Source organism: Macaca fascicularis, chromosome 14 (assembly GCF_037993035.2).
Source record: "Macaca fascicularis isolate 582-1 chromosome 14, T2T-MFA8v1.1".
NCBI classification, from domain to species: Eukaryota; Metazoa; Chordata; class Mammalia; order Primates; family Cercopithecidae; genus Macaca; species Macaca fascicularis.
In genome coordinates, this window is record NC_088388.1 from 48,270,878 (window position 1) to 48,282,932 (window position 12,055).

A 12,055-nucleotide genomic window follows, 5' to 3' on the forward strand; every position below is an offset into this window, starting at 1 on the left:
ATAGCACTTATTTATTTTTATTTTATATTTTTATTTATATAAAATTTTTACAAAGTTCTTTCATAGATGCTATTTCATTGGCACTGGGTGGCAAGCTTGTGGGGGAGGTATTTTTACCATTTTGGAGATGAGGCAAATCAGGCCCAGAGAGGTTAAGGAACTTAGCCAAGGCCACACAGTTAGTTAGTGAACTAATAAGCCAGTCTTTCTGGCTGGTAAAGAGAATGTGTCTCCCACTCTGCAGTAGGTAACAGTGGCCTTCCTGTCCTAAACCTGAGGTCTGATGTCCAGTATGGTGAGACAGAGCTGGGGGAGGGGCTCACCATGGGATGGCTGTGTTATCTGAGGACTGGATGCCCTGTGTGCCGTGCTGTCGACACTATTTGTAATCCTTGTCATATAAACAATGCCACATCTACTCAGAAAGGAAAAGATAAGAAGAAAGCCAAGTATGACAGCCTGCAGGACTTGAGAAAGAATAAGAAAGAACTGGAGTTTGAGCAAAAGCTTTACAAAGAGAAAGAGGAAATGCTGGAGAAGGAAAAGCAGCTAAAGATCAACCGGCTGGCCCAGGAGGTACGTGTCCTGCCTGCAGGCCAGGCAAGCATCCCTAGGACACAATGTGGTCGTTTCCCATGTGCTCCCAGAGGACCAGCTGGAGTTGTTCTCCCCAAATGGCATACCAGGGTGGAGTGAGCCCTTCCCTGCTCCCCAGCCTGGAGAGAGAGATCGTGCCACCTGCTCAGGGCCATCTGAGGTTAGCTCCTGGCTTAGGAATTGAAATCAGCCTCCTTGCTCGGGAGGTGTGAGTCTGAGGCTAGCCTTTCTGACCAGATGGTAGGTCTCAGGTTAGCCCTTGATACACCTGGCTTAGAGGCTTGAGTCTGTCCTCTTCACTTTACCCCACCAGAGTCTAAGGCTAGGCCTCTCCATCTTAGGTATGGCTCTGAGGCTACTCAGAGTATGGTCTGAGGCTAACCCTTCTGCCTTGCTTATAGCTTTGAAGTTATGCTTCCACTGACCTGTCTACAAATCTGAATCATTCTGGCCTCCCTTCCCAGGTTATTGTAAGACCAGACCCCCCCACCCAACTTAGCTTGGCTCTGAGAATATGGGTCTGAGACTAACCCCTTTGTGCAGGTGGTAGGTCTGAGGCTATCTCCCAATTAATCAGGCTATGAGTCTAAGGCTGCTCCCATCAACATAGGGTGTGTCTGAGGCTCGACCTCATCATCCTGGGAATATATCTGAGGCTGTTCCCCTGAAGACATGTCCAAAGCAACCTTCCACCATGAATAATTCCTATGCTAGGTGAGATGGGTAACCTTAACTCCCCGGCTGTAGGAGGTATCATTGTTTCTGCTTCTCTTTAACGCATCCATGAATCAGAATGCCAATTTGATTAGATTATAAAACCAGAGAAGTCCTGGAAAATGTGAAATTCATTAGGTCTGACATTATGAACAAATTAGCTACAAAATTAAAAATAAGATTGTGCTTCTGAGGGCAAGGCAGAATGGAGCAGGAAAAAAAAGAGTCAAGTTAAACTCTTGGAATGTGCTGGGGGAGGCTAAAAAACACCATTCTGGGAAAATCATAAGAGCCTCAGGGTTCATGGGGATCTGGGATCCAGCTAATCCCTCACAATACATAAGCCCCTTTTCTGATTTTGCCTACAAGTTCTGCTTAGTGAACTTGACACCCCGCCACTTTCTTCTCCCTTGCCACCTCCTTGAGGGCCAGTTGGAACAAGCCCAGGTCTCTTTCTAGATAGCTGATGCACCTCACAGTACTCTGGAGTTTTTAAAGGAGTGCTTTCATGCTATTTCTGTCCACATGTTATTCAAATGTGCCCTTTGTCCTCTCCTTTCTGCGCCGATCCTGGGTCCCAGGTGTCTGAGACAGAGCGGGAAGACCTTGAAGAATCGGAAAAGATTCAATATTGGGTGGAGAGGCTCTGTCAAACGCGCCTCGAGCAGATTTCCTCTGCTGATAATGAGATTTCAGAGGTAACAGAGCCCTTCTTTCCACACAGACCCTCCTGCTGCCTTCAGAATGATTCACTGGGGGACAGTGGGAGGTGAGATGGCAACTAGCAAATGCCACTAGCCTCACAGGTGCCCATCCATTGTCCAGGCCCACCCCTACCAGCCCACTCCCCTCTTGGGGAGGAGAGATATGTCTGTATTTCTGGGTATACTCCCAGAGTGACACTAAGTCCCAGCTCATCTGAGATAGCCCCAGTTAGGCCTGTTGTCCTGGCATCATTACTAAGAGTCCCCCTTACACTCTCAAGGGCAGTCCAGTTTAGAGGATGAACTATGTGAACACCTTACCACCCACAGATGGCATAACTTGGGGCTCTCCTGCATTTGGGTACTCTACCAGCAGCCTAGTATGGGCTCGGCTGGGCATCCAGGTGGCAGAGGACTGGCACCCCATTGTTCTGGTTTAAGGGTAGTGGGTCTCCAGTAGCAAGAGAAACAGAGTAGAAGAGCATAGTGCTCGATGTATTGCGAAGTGGAGCGCTAATCAGAGTCACAATTACAGAACTTCCTTGCAATCCCCCCAGATGACCACAGGGCCCCCACCTCCTCTGCCTTCTGTGTCTCCCCTGGCCCCACCCTTGAGACGCTTCGCAGGCGGACTGCACCTGCACACCACTGACCTGGACGACATCCCTTTGGACATGTTCTACTATCACCCCAAGACTTCCTCTGCCTTGCCTGTGATGCCCCACCCTCCACCCTCCAACCCACCCCACAAGGTCCCAGCGCCCCCTGTCCTTCCCTCATCTGGCCATGTGAGTGCCTCGTCTTCCCCATGGGTGCAGCGCACTCCACCCCCCATTCCCATCCCTCCCCCTCCATCCATTCCCACCCAAGACCTCACTCCCACCCGCCCACTGCCCTCGGCACTGGAAGAAGCACTGGGCAACCACCCCTTCCGCACTGGGGACACAGGCAATCCAGTGGAGGACTGGGAGGCAAAGAACCACAGTGGGAAGCCCACCAACTCCCCTGTCCCTGAACGGAGCTTCCCACCCACCCCAAAGGTACTCTCCCTGTTCTGCATGCTATGTTTGGAAGTAGGAAGAGTGGGGAGAACTGCTGTTTCCCATGTCCTCCACTGCTCCTGGGAGTGGAGACAGAAAGAAACATCATCTCACCCCATTTTCCAGGAATGTCCCCTCCGTGTGCATGTGTGGACATCCTGCATGTATATGGTTCCCACTGATTTTGAAGTGCTGTATTGTATGATGAATGGCCTGGGACCTTTGGGGTAAGCAACAGTGTGTCCATTTGATATTCATTGCTCTCTCTTGGCTCTTCTTTGCTAGTGTAGGCTGGTAACTTTCAATGCAGGACTTGGAAGGCTATGTTAATGAATAGCCAGCACTCTGTCACATCCAGTCATTTCCTGATAGTATCCCAGAAAGCCTTGAATATGGGAAATGACTCCTGATCTAGCAGGAGAAAAGGGAGGGGAGGAGGAAGCAGGGCACGGGTAACGCTGTACCATCAAATGCAGTGTTAGGACACTCCAGTGCCGTTTTCTACGGTACTGGCCAACTGCACTGCTTGAAGTGTAACACCCAGAAATTTCTGGCCAATTTCCCGCTATAGAAAAAAATGAAGAGAGAGTTCCTAGAAATAATTTACTATTAAAAGAATAGGAATGTTTTTCTTGGATGTTAGGAAGATGAACAGTGTCTTTCTGAAAAAGACATATTTCTTATTAATTATTCATAATCCAAAGACTATTTTGAAACATGCAATCTCTGAGGAAGACACGGAGCTTGGATCCCATGAAGGGAAAAGCAAAATATTATTCCGCTCCCGTAGCCATGAGGCCAGGCTTAAGTCAGTGCAAAAGCATCTCATGTCAGCTGACGGTAGCAGGGTTGCTGAGGGAGGGCATAGTCAATAGCACCTGACCAGTGGTTTTTATTAACCGTCCCTGCATGGATTTGAGTTCCTGCATGGAGAATGGGACAAGTATCTCAGAGCACTCAGGAGAGCTTACAAGGAAGGTGGGAGTGAAGAAAGTGCCAGATGCCAGCAAGGCTGCAGCTTCCAGCGGGAGACTCTCAGAGGGACCCTTTCCGGACCTCTGGTTGGGATTGTGAGCCCTGCAGCTTCGATAGGAAGAAATCTGCCTGTTCTGGGGACATCTTCCCCCAGAGCCCAGCCAGGAGCTGGTTTCTAGGGCTGAGTTAGCCTTGCACATTTTTCTCTGTAAGTGGCCTCCATCAAGATGAGCAGGCTTTTCCTCAACAAATTTGATTCCACATTGATTAAGTACCTGCCTGGGGCCTCTCTCTGTGAGGGGAAAAGGGGAGCAGTGCTGAAGAGGATATGGAGGAGATTGACATGCCTGTGCTTTCCAGGACTTTGCCATCTGAACGATGAGCTGCTGCCCAGGCAAGCTTCTGCTATAAAATATGCATAAGCCATGCGCTATGGGAGGGATTCATTCTAACTGAAGGTTGAAGACACCTCTGTGGAGTAGAGGGCTTATGAGCTGAGCCTTGAGGGGTGGCAACACGTGGAGGATGGGAGCAAGGGCATTGTAAGTATAGGGAACATAAATATGGCAAGTTGGAGTAGCAGGGAGTCGGACTGCCTGGGTTTGAATCCTGGCTCTGCCACTTACTAGCTAGATGACTTTGAACACATGCTACTTCATCTATCTGAGCCTGGGCATCCCTGTCCAAAAATAGGAATGTTAACGGCAGCTACCTATTCGAATCAAATAAGTTAATATATGAACACATTCTAAGTTAAGAATGGCAAGAGAGGCAGGCACATCGTGCATGTTCAGTAGACATTAACTATGGTTATTGATAGTCCAGAGTACAAGAAAATTTGGGTGAAGCTACAAACCTGGGATCTTAGCAATCTCAGTTAGTCTCAGCAAAACTTTGAGTCAGGGTCAAGATTCAAGACGGAGTTCAGATTTCTCAGATTCTTCAAGGCATCACGAAGTTCCCACTGTTAGTGCCTGATCAGAGCCCAGGGAAGGCAAAAAGCCCCCAACATAAGGAGCCTCCAGTTCTTCAAACTGGACCGTAAATGTCGTAAGCGACATCAAAGCCAGGGTTGTCCCAGCCTCAAAGGCCAGGTGGTGGTTGTTTGGTTGGCTTCATCTGGCCCACCTCTCACCCTTGTACCACCCACCCTCTTCCTCCCTGCATGCCCCTGGCAAAGTGTCATCAGTGCTGCAGCAGGAAGTGTGAGTGACCACACGCCCACACAGTCGGCCCAGCCACCAGCAGGCCCCAAGTCATGGAAACAAACGCCTGTGTTGGCTTGACACTTGTGCCTGCCACATCAGCACCTGCCATAGGGGGGTTTTCAGGGCCAGATCTGTCCACAGGCACTGTCCCATGTGCTCACCATACTATTTAATCATTCATTTATTCATTCAACACATGCTTATTGAGCACCTACTATATGCCAAGGCACTATGCAGGGCACTGGGAGCCCCTGCTAGATAGACAGCTGCAGTCTCCCTTCTCAAGACAGTCTGGTGGGAAACAAAGAAAAGTAGGCACCCGCCACACCATCAGGGTGGAGATGGAGGAAGCACAGGTGCTATAATAAGGAAGAGGGGTGGAGGAGAGGAAAGCTCAAGGGAGGCTTCCAGAAGGCAGTGATGCCCAACCTAAGACCTGGGAGGTAAAGCGGAAGAAGGAAAGAGCACATGTAAAGGCCTCAAGGCAAGAAAGCCTGGCATTTTTTTGAGGTTAAAGCTAGGCAGTGTGAGGAGGGTGGTGAGGAGTGAGAGATGAGGCTGAAAAGGAAGATAGAGAAGCTCATGAAAGGCCTTGGGGGTCAGGCCAATGAGCTCAGTAGTGGATGGGGACTCTTGGGAGGGCTTGGGGCAGGGTTGTGAACTGATTTGATACATATTGCCCAAGGAGATCAAGTGGGTTAGAGCCAAGCAGACAGGTTGCATCAGCTCCCCTGGATGCTACTCTTACTGGTCCTTACTCCATGGCCTCTAGAGACTATGTGCCTACCCACTAGGAACAGCAGATGCTTCACACTGTGGTCCAGGGACTGGAGCTGTGGCCAAAGAGACAGCCCTTAAAGACAAGGGACACTGGATAGCACCCATGACCACTGAGAGAGGGGTCTGAAAGTGTGTCTCCTGGGTGACACTGGCTGCAGGCAACCCCAAGCCAGGCTCTAGCTCAAGCATCTGATTTCTTAGAGCCACTCAGTAGTTTCTGTGGTCTCAGCCCACACTGTGGCCAATGGACTTCTCATCTCTCTGCGAAGATCACAGCCCCAGGACCTCCAGCAGGTTGAATGAACCAGGCTGGCTTCGCATGTGCATGGGTGTAGATTTGCATGTGTGTAGAAGTAGTATGGCTGGCCTTGGCCACCCCACCATGACCTCACCTGGGTCCCTGTTAAACTAACTCCTGTAGACATTTTGCCCAAGCCCACAGCCTCCACGAGGCCCTGGCGTGTCCACCATCTCCAAACCTGTCATGGTCCACCAGGAGCCCAATTTCATCTACAGGCCAGCTGTGAAATCTGAAGTTCTGGTAAGCCCCTTGGGTCCCCTCCAGGTTGTCTCTAGAGGAGCAGACCAGGGCTACCTCCCCTGGGCTCTGCTGTCTCTGGAGTGGAGGGCAAGTGAGGTGGGACAAAAATGCAGATCGCAGATGCCATCTCTTAACCTTCTTATTGGCCAAGAGATGAGGCCACATGGGTGTAAGTGGATGTTGGCATGACCAATGGAATTTCTGTTTCCCACTTGATGGAACAGCCTGGAGCTCTGTCTAAAAGTAATAATATTCACTAAGACCTGTGAAGAGCCTACTATGTGCCAGGCTCTGCATGGCCTCAATTAATTCTCACAGCAGAACTGTGGGATGGTTCCTGTGGTCATCCTGTTTAACACTCGAGGAAAGGGAGATTTAGAGAGGTTACCAGAGGGGGACCAGGTGCCCCAGGCAGAGCCTGGACTTAATACTTACCCTCATGCCTTTCATGCTCCAAAGCCCACACTCTTACCCTCATTGCCATCTTGCCAAAACCTACAGAGATTCCAGGTGCCCTGGCCCCTGCCCTAAGGCCTGTTGTGGCCTGGCAAGAAACACCCTTGGATGGAGAACTGGCCAGAGCAGGTTCACTCCCCTTCTCCAACTTACTTCTTACCTCTCACTGGGACTGGGAGTCTGAGGTGTGGTCCTGGGGAAGTGGGAAATGTCCACCAGCCTCAGTTACTGACAGCTAAGGGAGCTGGGATTCGTGTGCACCTCCCAGAGGTGCCGACCACTGGCTGGCCTCCCATGCACAGTGAGAAGATAGTCATGTCAAAATTTTAACTTCCCTTTCAAGGAAACTCTATCCAAATGTCAAGGCAGGACAGCTGAGATATTTATTTTGGGCCTTAGCTGTCCCATCAGCTCCCCAGAGAGCTAAGTTTTTGCTCCTGGGACAGCCTGCGGATGCATCCATGTCATGGTCTCTGGCTAATGTCAAGGGGTGGTGTCTGCTTGACGACAACTGGGTAGCATCTTTGGGCATTGAGCAGGCCCTTAACATAAGCCAGACTGTCTGCTCGGGGAGGACATTGGCAGGGCAGCCCCAGGCTGGCAGGCCCGAGGCCTGGCACCAGGGGGCAGACAAGACCTATTGGTAACATCCAGTGTGGAACTTTTTTTTTTTCCTCTGGCAGCCACAGGAGATGTTGAAGAGGATGGTGGTTTATCAGACAGCATTCAGACAAGTAAACTGATACTCACTGTGTGTCTGGGGGTCTCCCCACCACCCCGCATCCCTCCCACTCTGTGCCACTTCTTTGTCTCTGGGAGTACCTGGTCAGGTCCACAGTGGCCCCATCTGCCACCAAGCGTCAGGCCAGAGCTGTGTCCTCCATTTCCTGTGCAGGGGTTGGGGAGGATTTCATATCAGATGGGGACCCAGGGCTTGTTAGACCCCATGCATGAGCTGAGAAAAAGCAGCAGGATCCCTGGGCACCCACCTCTTCTGCTGCTGTTTGTCCAGAGAGGAGCAGGGCAGGAGGAACCCTCAGAGGCCCACAGAGGCTAAGATGGGCCCTCGCTCCAGCCCTAGGAGAGAGGGAAGGGGCTGCTTAGGTGTCTCCCTGTACCTTCCCCTCTTCTCCTCCGGGCAGATCACAGCTTCACCAACCCTGCCTGACACTGAACCAGCGTCAGGGAAGAGATGGTAGCTGAGGTCCTCCCTGTGCCTAGGGTACTCCTATGCACAGGGGCATGGAAGTCCTTGCTGGTCCTCTGAGCGGCATTAGGCAGGCAGCCACCTACCCACCTGCCTCCCGGGGTACCTCCACAGAGCCAACCATTGGATTGGCTGTTTCATCACCAATGAAAGAAACCCCAGGACAGAGGGAGATCTTGCAGCCAGCCCAGGCTTCTCCAGCCTCCTCACTGATAACCCACCATCAGAACACAGGCTGATTTGACTACAGGCAGGGAGCAGAGGGACGGTATCAACTGTGCAGTGAGACACAGGTGTCAGCAAAAGAGGCTGCTCCCAGCCCAGGGATGTGTCGATTTAATCTTTCCAGCAACCCTGGGTGGTAAGTGCTATTCTCATACCCATTTTCTCTATGAGAAACTGAAGAGAGATTTGAAAATGTGCCCACAATGGCACAGCTAATGTCAATCCCTGGATTTGAATCCAGGAGGTTGGTCTCTGCAGCCTGTGCTCTTAAACACTGCGCCATCCTGCCTTAAAGCACTGTCGTCACAAAAGAGGCCTTCCAGGACCTGGCGGTTTAGGGCACAAACAGCCCTCCCAGGGAGAGAGGCAGGGAAGTGCAGAGTCTAGGCTCCAGAGTTGGAGTCAAACCCTTGCTCCCCTGCCCACTGACTGGGTGACCTTGGGCATGAATATCACCTCTCTGGGCCTCAGTTTCTTCCTCTGTTGAATGCGGGGCTGGGCTGCCTCTTTAAGGGCTGACCAGCTGCTGTGACTTATGAGTCTCTGATCTAAATTCACACAAAACACAAGTACCTGCCATCTGGCTCATCCCTGAGAGCTTGTTCTCAGGATCATGGAGCAAGGAGGCCAGAGCCAGCAGTGCTCAGCCTTCCAGGAGAAACAGCCAGAGCAAGTAGGGCCCTCAAAGTCACAGAGCATCGACTCCACACCCTGCCCAATGATCCCTCTTGCCCGTGCATTCGCTGTGCCCCCTCCTCTGTCTGCTGCCCACACACTGACCTGGATGTAGCCTCCAAGCTGAGCTAAGCTCATGGCCTCTTGGGGTTGAGCCTGGGTGATTAAGGCAAGTGAGGAGGGATGCCAGGCAGATGCTTAGGGATCTGTCTGCTGATATTTGGTGCTCATCTTGTGCCTGGAACTTAGTTGGTGCATTCTGAGGATGGAGGAGTCTGTGGCCTCCCCGCCACGCAGACCATGGGCCCCAGGGGACACTTGGTGTGGTCTAGGGACCTGCATGCTGCGGGTGCCTCCACTCAGACAGCGAGGCCTGCCATGGGGCTCTCCTCCGCTCCCACCTTCCATGGGAACCAGCTGTGGCTCTGCTGCCCTTGTGCTTAGCATCCTGGCCCCTCAGCCTGGGGGTGCCCCTGGCTCCCATTCACTGTGTATGACTCCCAAGGAAGGCCACCTAGTTCAGGCACTACCTCACTATGTGTTCAGGTGCCACCTCACTGTCTTGTTTCTACAGCCTGGAGCCATTGTCCCCACAGCATTCCCCCATCAAGCCAGGTCCCCTGAGCTGTGTGTCCTCCCTTCTCCCCTAGCTAAAGGGCCAACCTGCGCTCCCCAGAATCTGGGGAGGCCTCTTGCCTTCTAGGTGAGCATTACATGAGAACACTGCCAAGCCCCAGGCAAGCACAGCTTCTTGACACCACCTGCTTTCCTCTTGGTGTCCATGGCCTCCCTCCACCATCTTATGGCTGATTTCCAGGAACAGCCTTCTCTTGAGCTGCATGGTCCCCTCCTGTGGGGTCAGAGCACTGGGTGGAGACATCCTGGGCTTCATCCCCCAGGATCTGGGCCTGCTCCAGTGGAGACTTGGAAGAGATGAGGTGGGGCCTAAAGGACTTGAGGCTGGGCTGAGACTTTCAGCAAGGCAGACGCTGCCTCTCCAGACCATCTAGAGGTCACTGGTGCCCCTGCAGCCCCTGACACTTGTGCTGCTGAAGCAGGGGAGGGTCAAGATCCTCTAAAGTCTTCCTCAGCCTCCTGCTTGTCCCTGCACAGGAGTGCCCTGGCTGCTGGGGCTGCCAGCCTCCTGTCTGCATCCCCCACCCTGGCCCCGCCTTCCCCGGCCCTGCCCCTCACTTCTGACCCTTGGATTCTGACCATTCACCCTCCTCCTCCTTGGCCCTGACCCTCAAGGGCCTCTGCTCTGTTGCCCTAAGGCCCTCCCTTTGCTTCCAGGATTTCCGGAAATATGAGGAAGGCTTCGACCCCTACTCCATGGTAAGAGATGACTCTTCTCTCCTAGGGGAGAAACCCCAGGAACAGGGCAGGGTGGGGTTAGAGTGTTTGATAGTGGTGCATTCCGGGCCCTGGGGTCCTGGGATGAGGTGGGGCACAGAGGAGCCCAGTGATGCCCCAGCTGCTCTTCCCACTAAGGTTCCTTCCAAAGGGCATTCCAGTGTGAACTGTATGGTGCACACACACGTGTGTGTGTCCACTGTCCCCATGGGGCCTGGAACCCCCAGTTGAAGACCAGTATGGGTGGGTCTGGGCACGGTCCCCTTGCCCATGTGCTCTGTGGGGCCCAGTGTCCCATAGGTGCCTGGATTCCTCTTCCAGCCCTACCCCCGGCACCATCCTTCAGGCCAGCTCAAAGCTTCCCACTGTCTTTTTCCCTGTAGTTCACCCCAGAGCAGATCATGGGGAAGGACGTCCGGCTCCTACGCATTAAGAAGGTACCTGGGCATGTGGAGGCCGGTGGGCCACCATCCCTCTCTGCGCCTGCCCCTCCTGCCTTGGTTCCCTGCTTCTACTCTCAAGGTCACTCCCGGGTGGCCTCTCAGGTCCCCACTGTCCTCCCCTCTCTTATGGAGATGCCCCTCTGTTGTAGGGCCACATACCCAGGCCCCATTTGGCCACTCCTGATGGCACTGCCGGTGGCCCCATGGCTTCTCCCGCTCTTACTGTGGCTCTGTCAAGAGACTCCTTGGTGCCCAGGGGTCCACAGGCTGCTGTCTGCTTGGCTCCCTAAGGTCTGTTTTCCTCTAACCAGGAGGGATCCTTAGACCTGGCCCTGGAAGGTGGTGTGGACTCCCCCATTGGGAAGGTGGTCGTTTCTGCTGTGTACGAGGGGGGAGCTGCGGAGCGGCACGGTGAGTGGGGACCAGCCACACCCAGGTGTGGGGATGATACTTTCCTCTTGGTGTCCGCGGCCTCCCTCCACCATCTTGTGACTGATTTCCAGGAATAGCTTTCTGTTCCTGGAACAGAGATTAGACGGGGCCCTCCAGGAAAGCAAACAGGTGACCACTTGGAGTGGGACGCCCTCCCACTCAGGTCCATTCATCCGACTGCCTGTCCAATCCCTGGGGATATGGGATGGTGCCGGGACCTGTGAGTACACAGCCAAGCCAGATGCTACCATGCCCTCAGCAGTCCCCAGCCAGGGTTGGAGACAGGCTCAGAATTGCCACATACTGAAAGTCACAGCATGGTCTGCTAAGGGCTGATGGGGAACTCAGAGCGGAGGGAAGCTGTGGGGACTCTGAGGGGCCCCTAACCCACCAAGAGGAAGTGGGAGGCCAGGAGCACTCCTCAGAAGGGTGAACTGTGAGCTGAGCGTTAGTCAATGTCAGCCTCACGAAGGAGAGAAAGGGCTTTTGAGGAAGAGGAGCAGTACGTGGAAACCCCTAAAACCTTACCTGTCCTTTCAGTGGTGGTAAAAGCCAAACATTTGGCCAGAACTAGCCAGAAGCTATTTGTGCCAGAAAATATTCATCTGGCTCACAGCCCTGTGTCTGAGCGTTTCATGGATATTAACTCACTTAATCCTCACAACAACCCTGAAAGCAGGTTCTGTTATTATTCTTATTTTACAG

At 52.8% G+C, this 12,055-nt stretch overlaps 1 protein-coding gene across 7 annotated transcripts in view; it reads left to right on the forward strand.

Annotated features, from left to right (window-relative positions):
- USH1C (USH1 protein network component harmonin) overlaps positions 1-12,055 on the forward strand; it is a 50,352-nt gene that overhangs the window by 31,804 nt on the left and 6,493 nt on the right. For 3 of the 7 annotated variants that reach the window (XR_012423372.1, XM_074014134.1, XM_045371558.3), the window contains 3 exons: positions 10,416-10,457; positions 10,859-10,912; positions 11,230-11,329. Coding sequence is in view for 6 of the 7 variants with exons in the window: in XM_074014134.1 (XP_073870235.1) it covers positions 10,416-10,457; positions 10,859-10,912; positions 11,230-11,329 (196 nt within the window). In the remaining variant the exon portion in view is untranslated. Of the gene's footprint in view, positions 1-423; positions 577-1,892; positions 2,010-2,572; positions 3,056-6,439; positions 6,560-7,698; positions 7,750-10,415; positions 10,458-10,858; positions 10,913-11,229; positions 11,330-12,055 lie in introns of all 7 variants that reach the window. The other 4 variants (XM_065528424.2, XM_065528423.2, XM_045371557.3 and 1 more) reach the window with 3 other exon arrangements.